The 26,810-nt window shown below is 48.6% G+C and overlaps 2 protein-coding genes across 2 annotated transcripts; one reads left to right on the plus strand and one right to left on the minus strand.

Moving 5' to 3' along the window:
* The first annotated feature begins 8,667 nt into the window (after positions 1–8,667).
* On the plus strand, positions 8,668–9,457 carry LOC137423174 (histone H2A-like). Its single transcript, XM_068110047.2, has one exon. It carries the CDS (start codon positions 8,783–8,785, stop codon positions 9,206–9,208), a length of 426 nt encoding a protein of 141 aa, XP_067966148.1. The 5' UTR covers positions 8,668–8,782; the 3' UTR covers positions 9,209–9,457.
* A 1,873-nt stretch (positions 9,458–11,330) lies between these two features.
* ANAPC13 (anaphase promoting complex subunit 13) lies at positions 11,331–20,890 on the minus strand. Its single transcript, XM_078774598.1, has 2 exons — positions 20,653–20,890; positions 11,331–11,867 (listed from the first exon to the last, which is right to left on the minus strand). Exons 1-2 carry the CDS (start codon positions 20,749–20,751, stop codon positions 11,736–11,738), a joined length of 231 nt encoding a protein of 76 aa, XP_078630724.1. The 5' UTR covers positions 20,752–20,890; the 3' UTR covers positions 11,331–11,735.
* Between the last annotated feature and the right edge of the window lie 5,920 nt (positions 20,891–26,810).

The raw sequence follows: 26,810 nt of genomic DNA on the forward strand, positions 1-26,810 counted from the left end.
GTTGTCCTTCTGGAAGTTTCTCCCATCACACAGGATCTTTGGAGCTCAGAGTGACCATCGGGTTATTGGTCACCTCTCTTACCAAGGCCCTTCTCCCCCGATTGCTCAGTTTGGCCGGCCTGCCAGCTCTCGGAAGAGTCCTGGTTGTTCCAAACTTCTTCCATTTAAGAATTATGGAGGCCACTGTGCTTTTGGGAACCTTCAATGCCGCAGATATTGTTTTTGTAGGCTTCCCCAGATATGTGCCTCGACACAATCCTGTCTCTGAGCTCTGCAGGCAGTTCCTTCGATCTCATGGCTTGGTTTTTGCTCTGATATGCATTGTTAGCTGTGAGACCTTATATAGACAGGTGTGTGCCTTTCCAAATCATGTACAATCAATTGAATTTACCACAGGTGGACTCCAATCAAGGTGTAGAAACATCTCGAAGATGATCATCAGAAATGGGAGGCACCTGAGCTAAATTTCACGTGTCATAATAAAGGGTATGAATACTTATGTCAATGTGATATTTCAGTTTTTTATTTTTAATAAATTTGCAAAACTTTCTAAAATCCTGTTTTCTTTGTCATTCTGGGGTATTGAGTGTAGATTGATGAGGGAAAAAATGAATAAACGATTTCAGCATAAGGCTGCAACGTAACAAAATGTGAAAAAAGTGAAGGGGTCTGAATACTTTCTGAATGCACTGCATATGACCAGAATCTTTGGAATGTAAATGACTTACAAGGACATTTGTACTGGACATCGAACTGATAGAGGCTCCTTTGAATAACTAATTTTGAAGTGAAAGATACTCATTTGAAACTGCTACCAGGCATAAATGGTATCTTGACACACAGAGCTATCAAATTATACCAATAAACCTTGACCACCCAGTTGGTACCAATGGACCCCTCCACCTGACAGACTATTATAGAGACGGGTAAGATCTGCGCTGTCTCTTTTCTCCTGTGGATTTTTACACCACAATAATTTCCCCATTGTTATATTTTGCTGCACCACACAAATAAATGAACGCTGCTGTATGAATTGTGAATAAATACCCTCTTGTCTTAATGTGACACTGATCTTTCCTTGTCTCCTTTTATAAATTATGGACCCCCAACACATGTTTTTCCCAACGTGTCTGGTGGCTCCACCTAGCTGCATCTGATTAAACTGCCGAAGCAGACATCCCGAGGGAGCAATCCCTAGTTAGACAGGTCAAGTCACCATTCCCCCCCAGGTAAACGACATCACATGGAGGGTCATGTGAGATTTGCCCATATAAATGGCGTTCGTGGTTGGCGAGCAACCCGCCAGACCCGAAGTTATCCAAAGTTATCTGAAGCCGGCAACCTCAGCATTGGAGGTTGGGAGGAACACGAGGAGTCTTCACTCGTGGCGAACCCTGGTCTGTAACAATACATTGTGTTTAACACATTTGATAATTAAATTTCAAAAATTTTGTGTAATTCTCATATTTTATGGTTAAATTGTTTTTGTTTAGTCTTTTTTTGCGTTGGGAGTCTGCCTTTGGAGTCATTAGGTAAAAACCAACATGAAGACCAGAAAACTTTCTGAGAGAAAAGCAAACAATTTGGAAGCTGAAATTACAGAATAATTCAACTGGAACTAGAGCAAAAAAATTGGGCAAAGCAGATACAACAATTTTGAATATCTTGGAAAAAAAAAATCATGATTGTAGTTAACAATAGACAATGGCCAGATTGGCCAGGTTCATGACAGAACTAGAACGACACTTCATCACGATGTTGACCGATTATGCCTCCGTCCACATTAATGCATCATTATACATACTTGTGGCTAGTTTGATTTAAATCCATTCAGCTATTCTCAAGTATCACATTTTTACCTGACATGACCTCTGACCTCACCAAAATCCCAAAACACCTCACTCATCAACTTTGATGCCAAAATAGAATCAGTTCATCTTTGCATCATAATATATTGTCGCACGAATGCCCTTGGTTAAGACAGTGGGATCGCGGATAGCCTGAACGGGCTTTAACAATAGCCTGAACGGATGCTCACCGAGGGAACGGCACACAAGGGAATTTTACCCATAATCCCTGTGCTAATTAGCATGCTCCGCCCCCTCATGGCGGGGACAAAGATACAAGCTTAATCTGACATTTGGGCTACAGAACTTATTACATCTAGATTCCCTATCGCGACAGTCGAGCACCTACCTATGCAGATCTACCTGGATCTAGATATTGCTCAACCCCAAATTCATAACAATATACAGTCGTGGCGAAAAATATTGGCACCCTTGTACTTTTTTCAAACAACTCACAATTTTCTCTAAAAATAAGTTGAAATTGACAAAAGTATTTGGTCTCCACAATTCTTTATTTCACTGTTAATATTACAGAACCTTTGTTTTTGATTCAGAACTTAATATATCCTTTTAAATCAGAAAATAAAAAGAAATCGCATTGACAAAATTATTGACACCCTAGACGTAATATTTGATAACACAGCCTTTGGACAAAATAACTGCAGTCAAGCGCTTCTGATAGCCATGAATGAACTTCCTACACCTCTCTACTGGCAGTTTGGCCCACTCTTGTGCAAACTGCTCCAGTTCTCAAAGATTTGAAGGGTGCCTTCTCCCAACTGCTGTTTTCAGATCTCCCCACAGGTGTTCAATGGGATCTAGATCTGGACTCATTGTTGGCCACTTCAGCACAGTCCAGCGTTTTGTCTTGAACCATTCCTGGGTGCCTTTTGAAATGTGTTTGAGGTCATTGTCCTGCTGCAAGACCCATGACCTTTGACGGCGACCCAGCTTTCTGACACGGTTGAACATTGCACTCCAAAATGCCTTGGTAATTTCCTGATTTCATGACACCATGCACTCATTGAAGGCACCATGTTCCAGAGGCAGCACAGCAACCCCAAAACATCACTGAACCTCCTCCATGTTTGACTGTAGGGAAGGTGTTCTTTTCTTGGAAGGCTTCCTTTTGTTTGCTGTAAACATAGAGATGATGTGCTTTACCAAAAAAACTCTAATTTAGTCTCATCTGTCCACAGGACATTCTCCCAGAAGGATTTTGGCTTGTTCAGGTGTATTTTGGCAAACTCCAGTTGGGCTTTCTTATGTCTCTCAGCAATGGGGTCCTCCTGGGTCTCCTACTATAGAACCTCCTTTCATTGAGTTGGCGACGGATGGTGCGAGTTGAAACTGTCGTACCTTGTGTCTGAAGGTCAGCTTGAATCTGTTTGGCAGTTGATCGAGGTGCTTTCTCCACCATTCTAACAATCCTTCACTGCCATCTTCGACACTGCAAATTTTTATATTGCGGGCACCTGCAACTCCCTGCAGGTGAGTTCAATTCCAAAGTAAAGGAGAATCACCTACGTGAAATCTAATTATTTCGAACAACTTCTAAAAGGTGCCAATAATATTATCCGGGGCATTTTAGGATTTCTGTATTGCGGTACACACAGCAACACAAAACAGCAGAATAACTCCTTTTCTCTATTCAAACTTGTTGAATGAGTGATCACCCCTCAGCCCAAATTGGGCTAAGGGGTATTGTCGTCACGGTCGTCGTCCGGGTGTCCGTCAACTTTTGGTTTCCGTCAATTTCAAGGAGAAAGGCTTGTCCGATGAAATCCATTTTTGCAGTGTTTGTTGGGGTTGAGTAGAGGAAGGTTCGTTTCGAAAATGGGCGCGCTGCGATTTTCAATATGGCCGCCATGGCAGCCATCCGGGCATCCGTCAACTTTTGGTTTCCGTCAATTTCCAGCAGAACGGCTTGTTCGATTAAATACATTTTTGCAATGTTTGTTGGGGTTTGGGAGAGGAAGGTTCTTTTCGAAAATGGGCGCGCTGCGATTTTCAATATGGCCGCCACGGCAGCCATCTTGCAATTGGTTTCCGTCAATTTCAAGCAGAGCGTCTTGTCCGATTAAATCCATGTTTGCAGTCTGTGTTGGGATTGGGTAGAGGAAGGTGCCTTTCGAAAATGGGCGCGCTGCGATTTTCAATATGGCCGCCACGGCAGCCATCTTGAAATTGGTTTCCGTCAATTTCGAGCAGATCGGCTTGTCCGATTAAATCCATGTTTGCAGTGTGTGTTGGGAATGGGTAGAGGAAGGTGCCTTTCGAAAATGGGCGCGCTGCGATTTTCAATATGGCCGCCACGGCAGCCATCTTGAAATTGGTTTCCGTCAATTTTGAGCAGAGCGGCTTGTCCGATTAAATCCATGTTTGCAGTGTGTGTTGGGATTGGGTAGAGGAAGGTGCCTTTCGAAAATGGGCACGCTGCAATTTTAAATTTGGCCGCCACGGCAGCCATCTTGAAATTGGTTTCCGTCAATTTCGAGCAGAACGGCTTTTCCGATTAAATCCATGTTTGCAGTGTGTGTTGGGAATGGATAGAGGAAGGTGCCTTTCGAAAATGGGCGCGCTGCGATTTTCAATATGGCCGCCACGACAGCCATCTTGAAATTGGTTTCCGTCAATTTCTAGCAGAGCCGCTTGTCCGATTAAATCCATTTTTGCAGTGTGTGTTGGGGTTGAGTAGAGGAAGGTTCATGGGTGTGCTGCGATTTTCAATATGGCCGCCATGGCAGCCATCTTGAAATTGGTTTCCACCATGCATGGGCTGAGGGGTTACGCCCACTTTGCGGTGCTATTTATTTTTATATTGCAGGCACATGCAACTCACCACAGGTGAGTTGAATTCCAAAGTAAAGGAGAATCACCTACTTGAAATCTAATTATTTTTAACAACTTCGAAAAGGTGCCAATAATATTGTCCCAAAAATCTAAGCAGTTAATCTTCACATCATTATACCTACGTGTACCAAGTTTGAATTTGATCCCTTTAGCCATTCTCAAGTTATCGTGGTATCAAAAACATATCACGGATGTACGGACAACCCCAAAACATGCCTTTGGCGACTAACTTAACTGGGTCTTTAGGGTGTTTTGGGTCTTCAGGTTTTTTTTGGGTCTTTAGGACCATTTGGGTTTTCAGGGTCTTTTGGCAGATCTGGGCCTTTAAGAGTATTTGGGTCTTCATGGTCTTTTGGATCCTTTGGGCCTTTTAGAGTATTTTGGGTGTTTGGGGTGTTTTGGGTCTTTGGGGTCTTCAGTGTCTCTTTGGGTGTTTTGGGTCTTCGGGGTCTTTAAGGGTCTTTGTGGTCTTCAGGGTGTTTTGGGTCTTCAGGTTATTTTGGGTATTTGGGGTGTTTTTGGTCTTCGGGGTGTTTTGGGTCTTTGGGGTCTTTTGGGTCTTCAGGGTGTTTTTGGTCTTTGGGGTCTTTTTGGTCTTCAGGGCCATTTGGGTCTTCATTGTCTTTTGGTTCCTCTGTGCCTTTAAGGGTATTTTGGGTCTTTGGGATCTTCAAGGTCTTTTGGGTCTTCGGGAGCTTTTGCGTCTTAAGAGTCTTTTGGTTCTTCTGGGCCTTTATGGGTATTTGGGGTGTTGGGTCTTCTGGGTCTTCAGGGGCTTTTGGGTTTTATGGGTCTTTTGGGTTTTAAGGGTCTTTTGTTGCCTCTGGGTCTTTGGGGTATTTTGGTTATTCAGGGTATTTAAGGGTCTTTTGGGTCTAAATGGTATTTGTGGTCTTCAGGGTGTTTGGGGTGTTTGGGGTCTTCAAGGGTATTTAAGGGTCGTTTGGGTCTAAAGGGTCTTTATGGGTCTTTGGGGTCTTCAGGGTGTTTTGTGTCTTCAGGGTGTTTTGGGTCTTCAGGGTGTTTTGGGTGTTTGGCGTATTTTAGGTCTTCCATGTCTTTGGGGTGTTTTGGGTCTCCGGGGTCTTTTGGGTCTTCGGGGTGTTTTGGGTCTTCGGGGTGTTTTTGCTTTTCACGGTGCTTTTGGGTCTGTTGAGTGTTTTTGGTCTTTGGGATGTTTTGGGTCTTTGGGTTGTTTTGGGTTTTCAGGGTGTTTTGGGTCTCCAGGTTTTTTTTGGGGGACTTTGGGGTCTATGGGGCCATTTGGGTCTTCAGGGTCTTTTGGATCTTCTGGGGCTTTAAGGGTATTTTTGGTCTTTGGGGTGTTTTGGGTCTTTGGTGCCATTTGGGTCTTCAGGGTGTTTTGGATCTTCGGTGCCATTTGGGTCTTCAGGGTCTTTTGGATCCTCAGGGCCTTTAAGGTATTTTGGGTCTTTGGGGTGTGTTTGGTCTTTGGGATCTTCAGGGTGTTTTGGGTCTTCATGGTCTTTTGGATCCTCTGGGCCTTTAAGGGCATTTGAGTCTTCATGGTGTTTTGGATCCTTTGGGCCTTTAAGGGTATTTTGGGTCTTTGGCGTGTTTTGGGGTCTTTAGGGTCTCTTTTGGGTATTTGGGGTCTTTAAGGGTCTTTGTGGTCTTCAGGGTGTTTTTGGTCTTCAGGGTGTTTTGGATCTTTGGGGTCTTCAGGGTGTTTTTGGTCTTCAGGGTGTTTTGGGTCTTTGGGGTCTTTTGTGTCATTTGGGTATTCAGGGTATTTTGGTCTTGATGGTGTTTTGTGTCTTCGGGGTGTTTTTGATCTTCCGGGTGTTTTTGGTCTTTGGGGTGTTTGGGGTCTTTAGGGTCCTTTGGGTCTTTTGGGTCTTTGTGGTCTTCATGGTGTTTTGGGTCTTCAGGGTGTTTTGGGTCTTTTGGGTCTTCGGGGTGTTTTTGGTCTTGATGGTGTTTTGTGTCTTCGGGGTGTTTTTGATCTTCCGGGTGTTTTTGGTCTTTGGGGTGTTTTTGGTCTTTGGGGTGTTTTTGGTCTTTGGGGTGTTTTTGGTCTTTGGGGTCTTTTGGGTCTTCAGGGTGTTTTGGGTCTTTGGGGTCTTTTGGGTCTTCATGGCCATTTGGGTCTTCATGGTCTTTTGGTTCCTCTGGGCCTTTAAGGGTATTTTGGGTCTTTGGGATCTTCAAGGTCTTTTGGGTCTTCAGGGGCTTTGGGTCTTAAGGGTCTTTTGGTTCTACTGGGCCTTTAAGGGTATTTTGGGTATTTGGGGTCTTGGGTCTTCGGGGTCTTCAGGAGCTTTTGGGTTTTAAGGGTCTTTTGGGTTTTAAGGGTCTTTTGCTTCCTCTGGGTCTTTGGGGTATTTTGGTTCTTCATGGTATTTAAAGGTCTTCGGGGTGTTTTGGGTATTCAGGGTGTTTTGGGTCTTCGGGGTGTTTTGGATCTTCGTGGTCATTTTGGTTCTTCGGTGTGTTTTGGGTCTTCGGGATGTTTTGAATCTTCAGGGTGGTTTTGGTCTTCAGGGTATTTTGAATATGGTGTCTTTTGAGTCTTCAGGGTATTTTGGGTCTTCGGGGTCTTCAGGGGCTTTTGGGTTTTAAGTGTCTTTTGTTTCCTCTAGGTCTTTGGGGTATTTTGGTTCTTCAGGGTATTTCATGGTCTTTTGGGTCTAAAGGGTGTTGGGGTCTTCAGGGTGTTTTGGGTCTTCCGGGTCTTTTTGGGTCTTCCGGGTGTTTTGGGTCTTCAGGATGTTTTGTGTCTTTGGGGTGTTTTGAGTCTTCGGGGTGTTTTAGGTCTTCAGGGCCATTTGGGTCTTCGGGGTCTTTTGGATCCTCTGGGTCTTTAGGGTCTTCAGGGGCTTTTGGGTCTTAATCGTCTTTTGGTTCCTCTGGGCCTTTGGGGTGTTTTGGGTCTTTGGGGTGTTTGGGGTCTTTAGGGTCCTTTGGGTCTTTTGGGTCTTTGTGGTCTAAATGGGGTTTTGGGTCTTCAGGGTGTTTTGGGTCTTTGGGGTGTTTGGGTCTTTTTTCTTTTCTTTTTTTTTGGATACAAGATTGAGGCTCGTGAAAGAGTTAACATGAATCACACAAAAAAAATCAAACAGACATAAACATATAATAAGGGGAGCGGCAGACAAGATGGGGAGAGAGGGGGAAGCACAAAAACACAACATTTGAGAGCAGGGACATCGGGAGATCTGTGGGAGGGAGAGGGCTTGGGGGGAGGAGGCGTGGGAAGGGGGGGGGGGGGGTGGGGAAAGAATAAAACACATGGACACTGCAAGGACTTCCAGGAAAGAAGTTGATATTTCAAAAAAGTGTATCTGGGGTGAATTAGCGGGGGTAGAAAAGATCAAGGTTTTGGATGGCGGAAGATAAGGGATGGTGGTGAACAGCTGTTTTAAAGACCTGGAGGGAGGAGTGGGATGGAAGAGAGTGAGGGAGTTTTAAGAGAGTGAAGGAGTTTGTCTTCAGGGCGTTTTGGATCTTCGGGGTGTTTTTGGTCTTCGGGGTGTTTTGGGTCTTTGGGGTGTTTTGGGTCTTCAGGGTGTTTTTGGTCTTCATGGGTATTTTGGGTGTTCAGTGGTCTTGGTGGTCTCAAGGATCTTGGGGGATTTAAAGGGTCGTCAAAGGTCTGAGGGTCTCAGCATCCTAAATGTAATTAAGAATTCACGGACTGTGTTTTGGGTGTTAATTTTTGGCGGATGAAGAAGAAGAAGAAGTTTTGGTCGCGTATCAACAAACAAACAAATTATAACCATATACGTTTGCTCTATTTTAAGAAAGATAACAGCACTTGCTTTGCAAATATAAAAAGCATAAAACTTTAGTGCCAGGTCAGTGTTCGAGTATCCCGCCTAAAATAAACGTTTTCACCCACCCCAGCCTCCTTCAAAGTGATTGGCCGAGCATATCTGTAAACCACATTTCCATTGGTTATAATCCAGTTTGCTCCGCCCACTAACGGCTTTGTGAAAACTGATTTCGCCGGAAGTCGGCGCTCTTCTCCTTCCGCTGAAATCGCTTGTGCGTTGTGCTGCACGTGGTGGTGCTCCTGCTCTTGGGCGACTTGGTGGTTTTGGGGTCTACGGCGCTTTGTGAAGATGTCTAGTCGTGGAAAGACCGGGGGGAAGGCCCGCTCCAGGCCGAAGTCACGGTCCTCGCGTGCCGGGCTACAATTCCCTGTCGGACGCGTCCACCGACTGTTGCGCAAAGGCAACTACGGCGATCGGATCGGCGCCGGAGCTCCTGTGTACCTGGCGGCCGTGCTCGAGTACCTGTCTGCCGAGATCTTGGAGCTGGCTGGGAACGCCGCCCGGGATAACAAGAAGACGCGCATCGTGCCGAGGCACCTTCAGCTCGCCATTCGTAACGACGAGGAGCTGAACAAGTTGCTCGGTGGAGTGACGATCGCTCAGGGCGGCGTGCTTCCCAACATCCAGGCCGTGCTGCTCCCTAAGAAATCTGGACACGCACCCGCGGGGACCCGCACCACCGGCAAGAAGGGATCGCAGTCCCAGGAGTACTGATCGGGCCTTTCCAACGGGGTTCCCCTTCCTCATCGAGCTCGGTCATGTTCCTCCATTCATCCGATCTGTCTCGTGCCTTTCTACGTACGTTTTATGATTTCGTGCACGGAGGCAACGGCGTGAGCTGCTCGTTTTTCTAATATTGCTCATGTTGGGTTGTTTTTATTTTTATTCCTCCTTGCCCCCCCCCAACCCCCCCCCCCATATTTGTTCTCGATGCTATATTAAAGTTGATCCTTTGATTTGAAAGTTTTGGTGTCATGGTTACTCTCGATTAGCCAGTTTGGGTTGGAGGTTATTTCCTTCGTGACCATTTATTTAGTTTATTCATTCTGATTTTTAAACCATTTGTATTTTGAATACCAGCTTGGATCTGATTTGTAAAGTTTGTGTCTTGGCCTAGAACCAACGTCCAATTCGAGCATGTGGCACAATTTGTACCATTCCCAAGAAAGTAACCTCGGTATAGGCTTGGATTGCTGAGTTGCTTCATTTAGGTTTGTTTCTCATGGTATTAACTGGTAGGTTTTCGGATTTATTAAAGAGCTGGTAAATGTTTTATTTAAAGTGGGAGTTATGTGGAATTGCCAGTGATGACAGGTTTAAAAAAAAAAAAAAATTAATTTAATGGAGTTATGGGAGTGGTGGTGGTATGAATGGTATGAATGTATGAATGAGGTATGAATGGAAAATGCATCTAACTTGTTTGCATCTGCAGGAAAGTGGAAAGCTGGCTTGAGTGCTCCTGGAGAAAAAGGAATGAGACATGGGATACAGAAGGAAGTTTGATGCGATAGGAAGTTATTTGGCCCATGAAGTCTGCGCTACATTAAATCCAAATGCTTTGGTTAATTCATTGAAATGAGAATAATGGGGCAGGTGCACATGTCACCTGGTTGTATCAAATTAAAATAATTGTGGGTTCTCGGACTGGAATCTAAAACCAGGCAAATGGTTCTAAAACCAGGCAACCAGGTTATTGGTTCTATTGGAAATGTTCCGGATAAAATCATGGGATTTCTCTCATTTGTAAAACAGTAAAATAATTCAAAGATGGGTCAAAGTAATCCCTTTAGCAGCTTCTTGCTGGACGTGTTCATCAGATTTTTTTTAAACTTTGGCCACAGACTTGATCAATTGAGATTCCATCTTTTCAATGGAATAGCCAGCCTCATTTCATTTAAATGGATATTTAATGGCACTTGCACCCTGGGTGATCACATTCATCTCTAAATATTGTTTTTGATAGTACTTTTAGTTGCAGCACTAGTGGTCGGACGCATCCACCTGTCACGAACGTGATCCTCGATGCTTTGGTGAGAGGAAACGCACTGGCCTATCATTCTGGTTTAATTCCTGATCCTGACCTCGCTGAAAAATTCATTGGTGCTTTGCAATTTGGCTGTTGCTGCATATTGGAAGCGAGGCCAACTTTGCGAGCAATTGCTTGTGGACGTTTAAGACCTTCTGGCACCGTCAAAAGTAGACCCGTGTGTCCTGGTAACCTTTACCAAATTCCTGCCCTTTGGTTTGTTCCATTCCATTTGACTAAAAAAAAACACCTTTAGAGGCCATTTTTCTCCGCAAAGCGGGGGTTGGCCTTTTTCGGGGACCGTGGTTGTTGTTGTTTTTTGAAGAAATGTTTTATGGCCGGATGCCCTTCCTGCCGCCAACCCTTTTTGTCGCCTCTTTACGACAAGCAGGGAATTACCAGTGAACTTGTACTCAATTAGCCGACCTCGGAAGGATCAATTAGCCGACCTCGGAAGGATGACAGGCTCAGTCAACCCCCCTGGCGTTAATTCAGCGATCGACCGGGATTCGAACCCAGGATCCTTGGTAACCTAAGCCGGCACCCTAGCCGCTAGCCCAACACCAGGCTTCCATTCCATTTGACTTCAAGAGAAATCTACACACCAGTCAACGGAGTGGCGACCTGATCAGGACTGGTTATCTGTCACATTCAGGACTTGAGTAATCTGATGCTTTCAAGAGTATTCACAAGGAGCTCTTCATCCTCACCAAATATGATGCCGACCAGAGGCAATATGAAGTACACATTGGGGAGGTGTCTTCTTCTTCTGCCAAATTTTGGTATGTTATAAATAGATGCTATAACTGATTCCACAAGTAAATCAAAACGTGTTGAACTTGCACATTTCCAAAAAAAAAGTACTCACCCATATTAGAGGAGAACCAACATGCAATAAATTCAAAGATCATTCAGATCCACAAGATCGCAAGCACAGTGAAGAGCCAGCGTGAAAAGGTAATAGGACAGAATGTTTTGGGTTGCTTTGGGAAATTCCTTCCAAGCAAATATTTGTTTTCATAACAAGTCTGCAACATTGCAAAGCAACAACATTAATCAAAATGAAGTAATATTTTGGGAAGCAATGGATAAGGGAAGGGAGGGGGGTGGGGTGGCACGGGTAGCAAAATGAACGATTGCTGAGAATAAGCAGGAGGAATCCATCTTGTACAACACAACAGCGATTACAGCATGGCGAGGAAGAGGTGTGGTTGTTCATTCGAGAGAGAGAGATGAAGAGGTCGCACCATCCTGGAGTGGGAGGGACAAGTCTGTCCACTTCATCTCTTGTTCACGAACCGACTCTGTTGTCCCACCATTGTCTTGGTCCAACTCTGGCAGCTCACTCTACATAATGCACAAACAATCTCAATACCAGCAAAGCAAGGTCAATCGACTTAAACTTGATACATTTTCAATCTCTCTACTCGAGCACCGAAAACTGCAACATGTCACTGCTGGAGATAAACTCGTTGAAAATGTCTGACAAACATAAAGAATCATTTGGTACAAAGTAGAAATAATCATGGGTCAATGGGGAACTTGAACTTGAGTCAATGATACGAACTTGTATGGGGGAGATACACCTCATGTAACTACAAATAATAAATTTAATATATATAAATTACAACTTCAAGTCATAAATATGGGTATTGGCCTTATTTCATGTTTAAACTTCCTGAAAAGTCTAGGAATATTCCTTTAAAATTCCTTTATTTTTCTCAGAAATCCATGTAAATTCCTTTATTTTTCTGAAAAAAAATGCCTTAATTTTTTTGGGAGGGTGGCATGATGCCTGTAAATAGCCACGAGTGGGCTGGCGATTGGTTATCTCTTGATCAAGTAGAAGGGCTGTATGGGGTTTCAGAACAATCGGTTGGTAAGTAAACAAGGAGAAAAAGACGTACGTACAGAGACTCCCACCCCACCTTTCTCTCCCCACCCCACCAAAAGTGGGATTTTAAAGCCAAATTCAATGGACTCCAGTCACTCCACACATAAATGCCGATTTCATCATCTTTCTAACCCTCTTTTTGGTCTTTTGTTTGTTTTAAGGGTCTTTTGTTTCTTCTGAGTCCTTGGGGTATTTTGGTTCTTCAGGGTATTTAAGGGTGTTTTGGGTATTCAGGGTGTTTTGGATCTTTTGGGTATTTTGGGTCCTCTGGGTGTTTTGGTTCTTTTGGGTCTTCAGGGTATTTGGGTCCTCCGGGTGTTTTGAGTCTTCGGGGTGTTTTGAGTCTTCGGGGTCTTTTGGGTACAGGGTCTTTTGAGTCTTCGGGGTCTGTGTCTAGCACAATGAATCGGGGTCTGTGTCTATCACAGTGAGAGGAGTGGGGAGGGGAGGGGAGGGGTGCTTGAACTTTATTTGTTTGTCCTGTTTCAAATCTTCGAGCCGTTCGTTTTCTCGGTTCCATACGGCCTAGAGAGGTGAAATTTGGCCCACGGTCATCTTTTCGGGTACATTTTCATCTATCAAAATTTAGTTTGAAAAATAACAAAAAAATAGGTTTAATACTTAAAAAAAACAAAACTGTAGCCCTAAAACATGTTTTTTCGTTTACTTGTTCATCTCCATTTATCCCACACATTTGTAGATGCCATATGTACACCGACTGGCAGGATGGTCTCGATGTACCCACACTCTCCTCCAAACTATCTAGCCTAGGTTTGAATGCTCATCCAGCTAAAAACCGTCATGCTCATGAAACCGTCATGTCATGTCAAAGAGGGAGGAGGAAGAGTGGGAGGGAGGAAGAAAGAGGGAGGAGGGGTGGGAGGGAGGAAGAAAGAGGGAGGAGGGGTGGGAGGGAGGAAGAAAGAGGGAGGAGGGGTGGGAGGGAGGAAGAAAGAGGGAGGAGTGGGAGGGAGGAAGAAAGAGGGAGGAGGGGTGGGAGGGAGGAAGAAAGAGGGAGGAGGGGTGGGAGGGAGGAAGAAAGAGGGAGGAGGGGTGGGAGGGAGGAAGAAAGAGGGAGGAGGGGTGGGAGAGAGGGAGGAGGGGTGGGAGAGAGGGAGGAGGGGTGGGAGGGAGGGAGAAAGAGGGAGGAGGGGTGGGAGGGAGGGAGAAAGAGGGAGGAGGGGTGGGAGGGAGGGAGAAAGAGGGACAAGGGGTGGGAGGGAGGGAGAAAGAGGGACGAGGGGTGGGAGGGAGGGAGAAAGAGGGACGAGGGGTGGGAGGGAGGGAGAAAGAGGGAGGAGGGGTGGGAGGGAGGGAGAAAGAGGGAGGAGGGGTGGGAGGGAGGGAGAAAGAGGGACGAGGGGTGGGAGGGAGGGAGAAAGAGGGACGAGGGGTGGGAGGGAGGGAGAAAGAGGGAGGAGTGGGAGGGAGGGAGAAAGAGGGAGGAGGGGTGGGAGGAGGGAGAAAGAAGGAGGAGGGGTGGGAGGGAGGGAGAAAGTAGGGAGGAGTGGGAGGGAGGGAGAAAGAGGGAGGAGGGGTGGGAGGGAGGGAGAAAGAGGGAGGAGGGGTGGGAGGGAGGGAGAAAGAGGGAGGAGGGGTGGGAGGGAGGAGAAGAGGGACGAGGGGTGGGAGGGAGGGAGAAAGAGGGACGAGGGGTGGGAGGGAGGGAGAAAGAGGGACGAGGGGTGGGAGGGAGGGAGAAAGAGGGACGAGGGGTGGGAGGGAGGGAGAAAGAGGGACGAGGGGTGGGAGGGAGGGAGAAAGAGGGACGAGGGGTGGGAGGGAGGGAGAAAGAGGGAGGAGGGGTGGGAGGGAGGGAGAAAGAGGGAGGAGGGGTGGGAGGGAGGAGAAAGAGGGAGGAGGGGTGGGAGGGAGGGAGAAAGAGGGAGGAGGGGTGGGAGGGAGGGAGAAAGAGGGAGGAGGGGTGGAGGGAGGGAGAAAGAGGAGGAGGGGTGGGGGAGAGAGGGAGGAGGGTGGGAGGAGGGGTGGGAGTGGGAGGGAGGAGAAAGAGGGAGGAGGGGTGGGAGGGAGGGAGAAAGAGGGAGGAGGGGTGGGAGGGAGGGAGAAAGAGGGAGGTGGGAGGGAGGGAGAAGAGGGAGGAGGGGTGGGAGGGAGAGAGGTGGAGGGGGGGGTGGGAGGAGTAGTGGAGGAGGGGTGGGAGGAGGGGTGAGGGAGGGGAGAGGGAGGGAGGGGTGGGTGGAGGGAGAGAGGGGGTGGGAGGTGTGGGAGGGGAGGGGAGGGGTGGGAGGTGGGTGGAGGGAGGAGGGGTGGATGGGGAGGGAGGGTGGTGGAGGGGTGGGAGGTGGGTGTGGGGAGGGTGGGGGTGGAGGGTGGAGTGGAGGTGGGTGGGAGGGGGTGGGTGTTGGAGGTGGAGGGGGTGTGGGGGTTGGGGAGGGGGGAGGGAGGGAGTGGAGGAGGGGGGAAGAGGAGGAGTGGTGGGAGGAGGGAGTGGGAGAAAGAAGAGGGAGGAGGGGTGGGAGGGAGGGAGGAGGGAGGAGGGGTGGGAGGGAGGGGAGGGGAGGGAGGGAGAAAGATGGAGGAGGGGTGGGAGGAAGAAAGAGGGAGGAGGAGTGGGAGAAAGAAAGAGGGAGGAGGGGTGGGAGGGAGGGAGGAGGAGTGGGAGGGAGGGAGGGATGAGGGGTGGGAGGGAGGGATGAGGGGTGGGAGGGAGGGAGGAGGGGTGGGAGGGAGGAGGGGTGGGAGGGAGGGAGAAAGAGGGAGGAGGGGTGGGAGGGAGGGAGAAAGAGGGAGGAGGGGTGGGAGGGAGGAGGGGTGGGAGGGAGGAGAAAGAGGGAGGAGGGTGGAGGGAGGAGAAAGAGGGAGGAGGGGTGGGAGGGAGGGAGAAAGAGGGAGGAGGGGTGGGAGGGAGGGAGAAAGAGGGAGGAGGGGTGGGAGGGAGGGAGAAAGAGGGAGGAGGGGTGGGAGGGAGGGAGAAAGAGGGAGGAGGGGTGGGAGAGAGGGAGGAGGGGTGGGAGGGAGGGAGAAAGAGGGAGGCGGGGAGGGAGAAAGAGGGAGGCGGGGTGGGAGGGAGGGAGAAAGAGGGAGGAGGGGTGGGAGGGAGGGAGAAAGAGGGAGGAGGGGTGGGAGGGAGAAAGAGGAGGAGGGGTGGGAGGGAGGAAGAAAGAGGGAGGAGGGGTGGTAGGGAGGGACAAAGAGGAGGAGGGGTGGGAGGGAGGGACAAAGAGGGAGGAGGGGTGGGAGGGAGGAGGGGTGGGAGGGAGGAGGGGTGGGAGGGAGGGAGGAGGGGTGGGAGGGAGGGAGGGAGGGAGGAGGGGTGGGAGGGAGGGAGGGAGGAGGGGTGGGAGGAAGAAAGAGGGAGGAGGAGTGGGAGAAAGAAAGGGAGGAGGGAGGGAGGCAGAAAGAGGGAGGGGTGGAAGTGGGAGGGAGGAGGAGGGGGTGGGAGGCAGAAAGAGGGAGAGGAAAAGACAGGGGGGAGGGGAAAGAGAGAGAAAGAAGGGGAGGAGAGAAAGAGGTTGGGGAGGGGGAGGGGGGAAAGAGGTTGGGGAGGGGGAGGAGAAAGATTGGGGAAGGGGAGAGAAAGGTTGGGGGCATGGAGAGAAAGAGGTTGGGGAGAAGGGGGAGAGAAAGAGGTTGGGGAGAAGGGGGAGAGAAAGAGGTTGGGAAGGGGGGTGGAAAGGTTGGGGAGGGGGTGGAAAGGTTGGGGAGGGAGAAAGAGGTTGGGGAGGGAGAAAGAGGTTGGGGAGGAGGGGGAAAGGTTGGTGAGGGGAGAAAGAGGTTGTGGAGGGGGGGGGGGGAAGAGGTTCGGGAGGGGAGAGAGAGAGGTTGGGGAGGGGAGAGAAAGAGGTTGGGGAGGGGAGAGAAACAGGTTGGAGAAGGGGAGAGAAAGAGGTTGGAGAAGGGGAGAGAAAGAGGTTGGGGAGAAGGGGGAGAGAAAGAGGTTGGGAAGGGGGGTGGAAAGGTTGGGGAGGGGGGTGGAAAGGTTGGGGAGGGAGAAAGAGGTTGGGGAGGAGGGGGAAAGGTTGGTGAGGGGAGAAAGAGGTTGTGGAGGGGGGGGGGGAAGAGGTTCGGGAGGGGAGAGAAAGAGGTTGGGGAGGGGAGAGAAAGAGGTTGGGGAGGGGAGAGAAACAGGTTGGAGAAGGGGAGAGAAAGAGGTTGGAGAAGGGGAGAGAAAGAGGTTGGAGAAGGGGAGAGAAAGAGGTTGGAGAAGGGGAGGGAAAGAGGTTGGGGAGCAGGAGAGAAAGAGGTTGGGGAGGGGGAGAGAAAGAGGCTGGGGAGGGGGAGAGAAAGAGGCTGGGGAGGGGTGAAAGAGGTTGGGGAGGAGGGGAAAGAGGTTGGGGAGGAGGAGGAGGTTGGGAAGGGGAGGGAAGAGGTTGGGGAGGGGAGAGAAAGAGGTTGGGGGAGGGGAGTGAAATAAGTTGGGGGAGGAGAGTGAAAGAGGTTGGGGAAGGAGAGAAAGAGGTTGGGGAAGGAGAGAAAGAGGTTGGGGAAGGGGAGAGAAAGAGGTTGGGGAAGGGGAGAGAAAGAGGTTGGGGAGGGGAGAGAAAGAGGTTGGGGGAGGAGAGTGAAAGAGGTTGGGGAAGGAGAGAAAGAGGTTGGGGAAGGAGAGAAAGGTTGGGGAAGGAGAGAAAGAGGTTGGGGAAGGGGAGAGAAAGAGGTTGGGGAAGGGGAGAGAAAGAGGTTGGGGAGGGGGAGAGAAAGAGGTTGGGGAAGGGGAGAGAAAGAGGTTGGGGAGGGGGAGAGAAAGAGGTTGGGGAGGAGGAGAGAAAGAGGTTGGGGAGGGGGAGAGAAAGAGGTTGGGGAGGGGGCGAGAAAGAGGTTGGGGAGGGGGAGAGAAAGAGGTTGGGGAGGAGGTGAGAAAGAGGTTGGGGAGGGGGAGAGAAAGAGGTTGGGGAGGGGGGGGGGAGAGGTTGGGGAAGGGGAGAGAAAGAGGTTGGGGGGGGGAGAGAAAGAGGTTGGGGGGGGGGGGAGAGAAAGAGGTTGGGGGGGAGAGAAAGAGGTTGGGGGAGGGGAGAGAAAGAGGTTGGGGGGGGAGAGAAAGAGGTTGGGGGGGGGAGAGAAGAGGTTATGTAGGGAGAGAGAAAGAGGTTATGTAGGGAGAGAGAAAGAGGTTGGGGAGGGAGAGAAAGAGGTTGGGGGGAGGGGAGAGAAAGAGGTTGGGGAGGGGAGAAAGAGGTTGGGGAGGGGAGAAAGAGGTTGGGGAGGGGAGAAAGAGGTTGGGGAGGGGAGAAAGAGGTTGGGGAGGGGAGAAAGAGGTTGGGGAGGGGAGAAAGAGGTTGTGGAAGGGGAGAGAAAGAGGTTGGGGAGGGGGAGCGAAAGAGATTGGGGAAGGGGAGAGAAAGAGGTTGGGGGACGGGACAGGAGGGAAAGAGGTTGGGGAAGGAGAGAAAGAGGTTGGGGAGGGGGAGAGAAAGAGGTTGGGGAGGGGGAGAGAAAGAGGTTGGGGAGGGGAGAGAAAGAGGTTGGGGAGGGGGAGAGAAAGAGGTTGGGGAGGGGAGAGAAAGAGGTTGGGAGAGGGGAGAGAGAGGTTGGGGGGGGGAGAGAAAGAAGTTGGGGGGGGGGGAGGGGAGGGAAAGAGGTTGGGGAGGGGAGAGAAAGAGGTTGGGGAAGGGGAGAGAAAGAGGTTGGGGAAGGGGAGAGAAAGAGGTTGGGGGGGGAGAGAAAGAGGTTGGGGAGGGGGGGGAAGAGGTTGGGGAGGGGAGAGAAAGAGGTTGGGGGGGGGGGAGGGGAGGGAAAGAGGTTGGGGGAGGGGAGAGAAAGAGGTTGGGGAGGGGGGGGAAGAGGTTGGGGAGGGGAGAGAAAGAGGTTGGGGAGGGAGAAAAAGAGGTTGGGGAGGGGGAGAGAAAGAGGTTGGGGAGGGGGAGAGAAAGAGGTTGGGGAGGGGGAGAGAAAGAGGTTGGGGAGGGGGAGAGAAAGAGGTTGGGGAGGGGGAGAGAAAGAGGTTGGGGAGGGGGAGAGAAAGAGGTTGGGGAGGGGGAGAGAAAGAGGTTGGGGAGGGGAGAAAGAGGTTGGGGAGGGGAGAAAGAGGTTGGGGAAGGGGAGAGAAAGAGGTTGGGGAGGGGGAGAGAAAGAGATTGGGGAAGGGGAGAGAAAGAGATTGGGGAAGGGGAGAGAAAGAGGTTGGGGGGGGGGGGGAGAGAAAGAGGTTGGGGGGGGGGGAGAGAAAGAAGTTGGGGGGGGGGGGGAGAGAAAGAAGTTGGGGGGGGGGGGGGGAGGGGAGGGAAAGAGGTTGGGGAGGAGGGGGGGGGGGATTCTGAAATTGCATGCACATGATCTCTGACCAATTTGTTTTGAAATATTAAATTTATGACATCATAGCCCACATGGTTTGGCAGCCATATTGGATTGAAGGAAAATATTCGATGATTATATCTCTGAAACTGCTTACCCTATTGATGCGAAATTTTACAAATATCATATAAGACCATTGTTGCATATAGTTTTAAAATGATGACATCGTAGGTCACGTGGTTTGGCAGCCATCTTCGATAGAAAAACGAACCTTTTCCGATCAACACGAAACTTCACAAACGTGATGCCCTCCTCATACATATGCAGAGTGTACATTTTGATGTCATACATCACGTGGTTTGGCAGCCATATTAGCTTGAAAGCTGATATAAAAAAAAAAAACCCTTTTCCAAAAACGCTTCACTGGTTGATGTGAAACCTGTCATGTGGTAAAAATGTGATCTCGTACTTCAAAACCGCTGAAGGGATTTAAACCAAACATGTTTATGTTTCGGACAGTAAACGAGGGCATCTACCCATTGTCACGGGCAGAGACTACGTGGAGGCATGTTGGCCACACATTCACATTGCTCTAGTTTTATTTTTATTTTTTCAAGAACCCCAAATAATTCCCATACACTAAAAACGATATCAGCTAGGAACCTAATATTTTGCGTCAATGTAGTCAAATGTTACAGAAAGCTGTGACATGATCCACAAAATTAATTACCTTAAATGAAGTGAATGAAGCCCAGAAAGATGAAGCCATGCTTCGTCTGAAAAAAACAACAACATCCAAAACATTGTCTTGTTCTCTTGCCATCCTCTGGAATCACTCACAGTAAGCAACACGTTTCTCTTTATCTCACTCCAGTAGCTGATGCACTGCATGAATTTTTAGGGATAAAGTTGATGAGTGTCTTGACCACCTTCCTTGCACTGGAATATGAACAGTGAGATTGTTGTGCTGAACGTCTGAGATTTCTTCGGGCTTGCTTCCCCTCTTTCCCGCACTTCGTCCACTTTCTCTGGTGTAACAACACTTGGCTGGCGAATGTTTTAACTTTCACGCAGACTATTTCTCTGAACTTTCCTTTTCTCCGGCCGAGCTCCCCCAGCTGTCTGTGTCTGTGTTCAGGTCGCACAAGATCTGCCAGCAGCCATATTCTGGTGAAACTGCCAAAATCAAGACTCTCTGCTCACCTTCACTCTTTCATTCCTCTTTTTTCCCCACCACTGGAACAACCTCCCACACTCTCTTCAATCCCTCTCCTCCTTTGCAGCTGTTCACCACCATATCTTATCTTCCCCCATCCAAAATCTTGATGTTCCCTACCGCCGTTAATTCTCCCAAGGTCCACTTTTTGAAATTCCGACTTCTTTCCTGGAAGTCCTAGCGGTGTCCATTTTTTTATACCCTCTCCCACCACATTCCGCCCCTCTTCCCATGTCCCCCCCCCCAAGCCCTCTCCCTCCCACAGATCTCCCGATGTCCCTGCTTGCTACTGTTGTACTTGTGTGCTTCCCTCTCTCTCCCCATCTTGTCTCCCGCACCATTTATTATATGTTTTATGTGTCGGTTTTATTTTTTTGTCATTAGGGTTAGCTCTTAGTCTTACGTGAGCCTCGATCTTATATACAAAAAATAACTAAATAAATAAAACTGCTTCACCAGTTTCCATATCACTGATTTTGAAGGTTTCGTACGACAACCAAAGCGACTTTTAAATGCAATTTGACATTCCCTAAAGGATGCATTCCTGATGTATAAATGTTTGACGAGAAACATAATATGTTCTTCCACAATGAACGCCATGACGTCACTGACACCGAAGGAAAACCGTCAGACGTCACTGCCGTGCCGGCTCACGTGACAACCCGAAAACTCTCACAATCATGTTACGGCTTTCTGTAACACGAGGCTACAGTGACACAAAATATTAGGTTTCTAACATATATACTTTTAAAGTGTATGGGAAGTAATTAGGGTTCTCGAATATGAAAACATCACCTTGTACAATAACGACTAACGAGGCACACGGCACTAACCACGGGCACGTTGATGTCATCATACGGCAGCTTGTCGTCCCGCCACGCATCGTCCACGAGTTCCATGAGCTTCCCGTCGCGCAAAACCTCACTATCCATGATGACGACGTGTCGAAGAGCACAATTAACCCTCAAATACCTTCACTTGCTGTTTCTCGGAGACTTCGAAATGGGCTAAGCACATACACCGCCCATCATCGTAAAGCGTCGACCAACCACTGAAGGAAGAGCTGATTGACCGAGGGAAGGAATAATCATATTAATAATAAAAAAGTGAATGACAAAATGTTCCACTTAATTATCGTTTCAATCCTCATATCAAAAAATGGCATCATTAACGTCGATTTCGAACGTTTAACAGCGTTTCTGCTTGACCTCGGCCCATTAAAACCTGCGCTGGGATGGAAGATTTCAGTACCCATGATGCAGTGCGCGGGCGCCATATTGGTTGCTAAGCCAAACAAGCGAGAAAAAACAAAACAAGACCAATTAATTAGCATAACCTTCAATTTTGCAGTAAGTCAAAAAAACAACGAGATAAACGTGTTACAGTGTGGAGCTACTAATGTTATCGTTGCTAGCGTGGTGAATACTACCAAGATCCCAGGCGTGCTCACCGTAAACGGCGTGGACGGGCTTGTTTGATACGGTACTTTGGTTGAAGAGGAGAGTATGACCAGGGTGGGGATACCAGTTAGCAGTTAACAAATAATGTAAGTAATATGAATACGCATTGCGTAGAGTGAGAGCTTCGTCGACAATGGTCAGTCAATCGAGTACACAGCCCTCGCAAACATCTGTAGGCGTAGGCCTAGCTAGGCTAGGTTTTTTGATCTTGGGCTTAGAATTAAAATTCAAATTAATTTTATTGAATGGATAGATTCGGATAGAATGCAGGACTTGGTTATATAGTCTAGACTTCGAGTCGACTGGACCAGGTACATACTGAATTCGGTGAACCTGGCTTAAATGAAGTCGGTGTAGCTGGCGGAAAACTGAAATCGGTGTAGATGGCGGAAAACTGAAATCGGTGTACCTGGCTTAAATGATGAGCGGTTTCGAATTCAAAATCCGTTCTGTACAGTACTGTATTGTAATTTATTGATTTTAATGACCAGGTGAAAATAATTTATCAGTCACGCCAGACCAAAGCAAGATCACGTGAGCAAGATGGCGGATCATGGAAAGGACAAGATGGCAGATCATGGAAGGGACATATGAAATGACATGAAATTTTGTTCCCAAGGGAATGGGGAAAAAATTGAATTTTTTTTTTGTGAAATTTGAAATGAAAGTGAAATTTTGAATGGATTTACATATACATGCAATTGCCATGGAGGTTTGCTTACGAAGCTCTATTAAATTTGTTTGACTTTTGGCATGGACAGCCAGTTCGTGAATGACTTGGGGGGGGGGGGGGGGGGCGGTGAATAACAAACGATGAACCAATAAATTCCACGTTCCTGTGCCACATTCAGTCGAACGTCAGGCATTGACAGCAGGTTCGTGAAAGACTTGCACAAAAAACGTACTCAGTCTGAATATTGCTAAATGCAGTCAATGGCGAAACTGCAAAAGGGGAACTCACGAATGTCATGGATGTAAACGCTTACGTCATTTCCTCATTCTGCTTTACACTCAATATTTTTATTCCGATCACAAATTAATATTATAGCATTACAATATCAAAATATAATGTTAAATCACGATTGTGTTGAGATATTATCAAACCAGAGAACCATCATCTGTTCACTTCCGGATTTGGGAGCAAGGTCCATGTTGATCACATTTCAAAATCACAATTGTATTGAGGAATTTCTGAAACCTCCTACCGACCTTACAACACCCGCTGGGACCCCAAAACATTCCACAGAAAGTTATTATATTTCCTTTTAGTAAAATATGTAACTAATGGTTACTAAATGCTGCCCCCCCTGTCATGTGACCAGATGCTCAGTCAGCTCTGATTGGTGTACATTTGTGGGGACATACATACAGACAGACAAACGCTGTATGATTGCATTGCCCTACAGGCTACGCTGTAAAAACATTACACTGAACAATATGAGTATATTTGTGTCTCGTAGAATGTCATTTGGCGTCATACAATGCCTGAACATTAAAAAGTTAAAAGCGATAAAAAGTGATATTCTGTATGATGACCTGAACCTGATTTTGCCAAATATGGAGTCAACTTTGTTACGGTTCTTGCCCATTGTTTTGACAACAGATGCTGATTCAGGTTCCCAGATAATGCGAGATGGTGTTCATGTGAAGAGGACTCTGGAGCCCAATCAATAAGTTGCAGCCAACTCAGTTTATTCCAGGCAGAGGTGGTTAAGGAAATGTGGTATCTTTTTTTTTTGAACACTGAATCGAGGCTCGTGAGAGAGCTAACATATATTTCACAAACAAATCAACCAAACAAACAAAATATATAAAAAGAGGGAGCGGAAGACAAGATGGGGAGAGAAGGGGAAGCACCCAAACATAACATTTGAGAGCAGGGAGATGTGTGGGAGGGAGAGGGCTTGGGGGGAGGAGGTGTGGGAAGGGGGGGGGGGGGGTGGGAGAAGTATAAAACACAAGGACACCAAGGACTTCCAGGACAGAAGTTGGTATTTCAAAAAAGTGGATTTGGGGTGAAATTAGCGGGGGTAGAAAAGATCAAGGTTTTGGATGGGGGAAGATAAGAGATGGTGGTGAACAGCTGGTTTGAAGACCTGGAGGGTGGAGTGGGATTGAAGAGAGTGAGGGAGTTTGTTCCAGAGGCGGGAGAAAAGAGGAATGAAGGTGAGCAGAGAGTCTTGATTTTGGCAGTTTAACCATAAGAGGGTTGCAGGCAGATCTTGTGCGACCTGTAGGAATATTTGGGGGACAGAGCCCAGACAGAGCTGGGGGGGGGGGGGGTTGGGGGGGGCAAGGCCAGAGAGGAGTCGGTAGAAGACGGAAAGACCAGCAACCTGCCTGCGGTGAGTGAGTGAAAGGCCCTTGAAGTTAGCTTCATCGCGGGAGATTCCAATGATTCTGAACGCTTTGGTTTCAACAGCGTGAAGACGAGCTTGGTGTGAGGCAGGAGCACCAGCCCAGAGGGGAGAGCAGTATTCCATTGAGCTGCGGATGAAAGCCTTGTATGTGGTGAGGCGCTCAGGTGTGCCAAGGAAGGACTTCGCACGACGGAGGATGCCCAGTCGGCGACTGGCTTTGGAGGCCAGATTTGAAATGTGGTTTTCCCAGGAAAGATCATGGCAGATAGTGAGACCCAAAAGCTTGAGTGACAGAACTTCTTGGAGAGGATTATTCAGAAAGTGGATGGGAGGGTTGTCCAGTGGGTCTTTTCGGAGAGACATCGTGAGAGTGTGAGATTTGTCAGGATTGAAAGACATGTTCCACTTGCTTGCCCAGTCTGTGATTTTGTCCAGGTCTGCAGAGAGTGAGGAGGCTGCAGACTGCCGATCTGAGGGATGAGGAATGGAGCGACAGAGAGTAGAGTCATCAGCAAAGAGATAGAGAGGATTTCAAGAGAGTCAGAGAGATCATTGATGAAGACCAGAAAAAGCACAGGGCCCAGAACACTGCCTCAGGGAACTCCAGCCTGAACAGGAAGAGGAGATGAGAGAAACCCATTCAGGGCCACACGTTGACTACGACTAGAGAGGAAGTCCGCCAGCCATGCGTGGAGATTTCCATGGATACCAAAGGAGGAGAGTTTGGTGAGCAGAGCGGGGTGCCAGACCGTATCGAAGGCACGTGATATGTCAAGGGAGACAGCTCCAATTTCCTGTTTGGCATTGAGGACCTCCATCCATTGTTGAGAAAGCAGAAGCAGCATGTCCAGAGTAGAGTGACCAGGTCTGAAACCAAATCGATGATCAGAGATCGAGCCATTGGAGAAGAGGAAAGATTTCATATCCGAAGCAATGATGGATTCCATGACTTTGTTGATAATTGGGAGATGGCTGATTGGTCTGTAGTTGCTAGGATCTGTTTTTGCACCTTTTTGTGCAAAGCGGTGATGTTGGCTGATTTCCAAGCAGATGGCAGATGACCTTGAGCAAAAGAGAGGGTGAAGAGAACAGAGAGAGGGAGTGAAAGAGCGGAAGAACAGGATTTTAGGACCCGTGGGCTGATGCCGTCAGGTCCAGTTGCAGAATCAGAGTCGAGGGTTGACAGAAACCTTTCCACCTTGTCAGGAGGAAAGGACACAGAGTCCAGGAGCAGCTGGGTACGACTGGGTATGGTGGGTACAGAGAGGGATGGGTTTGGGACACAAGATTTAGAGGCAAACACAGAGTTGAGGCATTCAGCTTTTTCACGTGTGGAGTCAGCCGTGTAGCCGTTTGAGGTGAGGGAGAGGATGGAGGGGGAACAAACACCAGAAACAGATTTGACCAGACGCCACCAGGATTTGGAAGAGCGAGACAGATAAGAGAGTTCGGTCTTGAGAACGGAGAGATATTGTTTCCTGGCTCTCCTGAGGGTGGACACACACTTGTTTCGGGCTTTGTGAAAGGAAATGAGATTTCCTTCCGTTGGATTTGCTTTCCAGGAGACGAAAGCAAATTGTTTCTGGGCAACAGCCTCACCACAAAATTCCGTGTACCATGGATGGGAGGAAGGGTATGACAACTGAAGACGAGATGGGATAAATCTGTGCATGAGAGAGAGCAATTTACTTTGAAAGAATTCCCAGGATGAGTTGATGTCAGAGGCGGTAGAGATGGGAGACCAGTCCAGATGATTGATGGCTGCCTGAGGACCGTGCCAGTTGGCCTGAGTGAAATGCCAGACTCGTCGACGCTGAGGAGGCTCTCTGAGAATGGTCAGAGAGATGTCCACTTTAACAAGCACATGACCAGATGAGCCGATTGGAGCAGAAGAAGAGCAGCAGACATTTTCAGGGAAGTTAGTCATAACCAAGTCCAGAAGAGAAGATGCTCCGTTGACTGAGATCCGGGTCGGGAAATTGACAGATTGTGTCAGTCCCAGTGAGTCGCAGAAGTCCTTTGCTGAAGAGCCATGGCTGGTGAGAGAGGTACCCACACCCAGCCAACTGGCATGGTGACAATTGAAATCACCACATATGAGGAAGAGAGAGTTGGGATGGGTAGATAGAAGTTGGTCCATATTATCAGACAGCGAGATGTAGATGGAGTCATCACTGTTTGGTGGACGGTACAACACACATATGAACAAAAGGTGGGAGCGAAGGGGAAGCCGTAGCCAAAGGTATTCCTGGGGGTGAGGTGGAGAGAGGGCAGTGCAGGGCGAGTGAGGAAGAGAGTTTTTTTTATAAAGATGGCAACCCCACCTCCAGGACGAGGTTGAGGTCTATCATACCGGAGGAGGGAGTAACCTGGGAGAGATACCAAGGAATCAGAGACATCATGAAGGAGGAAAGTTTCTGTTAAGCAGATCACATCTGGTTTGTCAGAAGCAACCTGTATGGAGAGATCAGTCAAGTTTGAGCGAAGGCCCCGGATGTTTGAGGTCCATACCGTTAATGAAGAGGAAGGGGAAGCATCGGATACAGAACAGGGGGGGGGGGGGGGGGAGGGGTAGGGTAAGAGGAGGAAGAGGTAGGGAGAGCTGTTGAAGGTGTGTCAGAGATTTCAGAATAGCTTGGAGAAAGGGAAGAATGGGGTGGACAAAAGGTTTGATGGTGATTGGGTGAGGCACAGTGAGGTGTTATTTGAGGAGGGGGAAGAGCGAGGCAGAAGGTTGGGGGAGATTAAGGTGAAAGTTGGAAGGGGGAAGAAGAGGGGAGGACGCTTTGAGGAGGAGGGGTGAGAGGGGAGTCTAAGAGGGTAGCAGCGAGGGAGAGTCTCGGAGGGGAGGGGTGTGGGGGGAGTTTAGGAGGGAAGGGGCAAGGGGGTAGATTTGAAAGGGATGGGTGATGGGGAAGATTTGGAGGGAGGGGCAAAGGGGAAGATTTGAAAGAGATGGGTGATGGGGAAGATTTGGAGGGGTGGGGCAAGGGGGTAGATTTGGAGGGGAGGGGTGATGGGGAAGTTTTGGAGGGGAGGGGTGATGGGGAAATTTTGGAGGGGAGGGGCAAGGGGGAATATTTGAAAGAGATGGGTGACGGGGAAGATTTGGAGGGGAGGGGTGATGGGGAAGTTTTGGAGGGGAGGGGTGATGGGGAAGTTTTGGAGGGA

The sequence above is a fragment of the Myxine glutinosa genome, chromosome 3 (assembly GCF_964187855.1).
Source record: "Myxine glutinosa chromosome 3, kmMyxGlut1.1, whole genome shotgun sequence".
In the NCBI taxonomy this organism is placed as follows: domain Eukaryota; kingdom Metazoa; phylum Chordata; class Myxini; order Myxiniformes; family Myxinidae; genus Myxine; species Myxine glutinosa.

Bases quoted from the DNA above. Each gene is read 5' to 3' on its own strand.
- LOC137423174 (XM_068110047.2), top strand. From the start codon at position 8,783: ATGTCTAGTCGTGGAAAGACCGGGGGGAAGGCCCGCTCCAGGCCGAAG.
- ANAPC13 (XM_078774598.1), bottom strand. From the start codon at position 20,751: ATGGATAGTGAGGTTTTGCGCGACGGGAAGCTCATGGAACTCGTGGAC. The intron at 11,868-20,652 runs GTTAGTGCCGTG...TGCATTATGTAG, and splicing joins ATGACATCAACGTGCCCGTG to AGTGAGCTGCCAGAGTTGGA.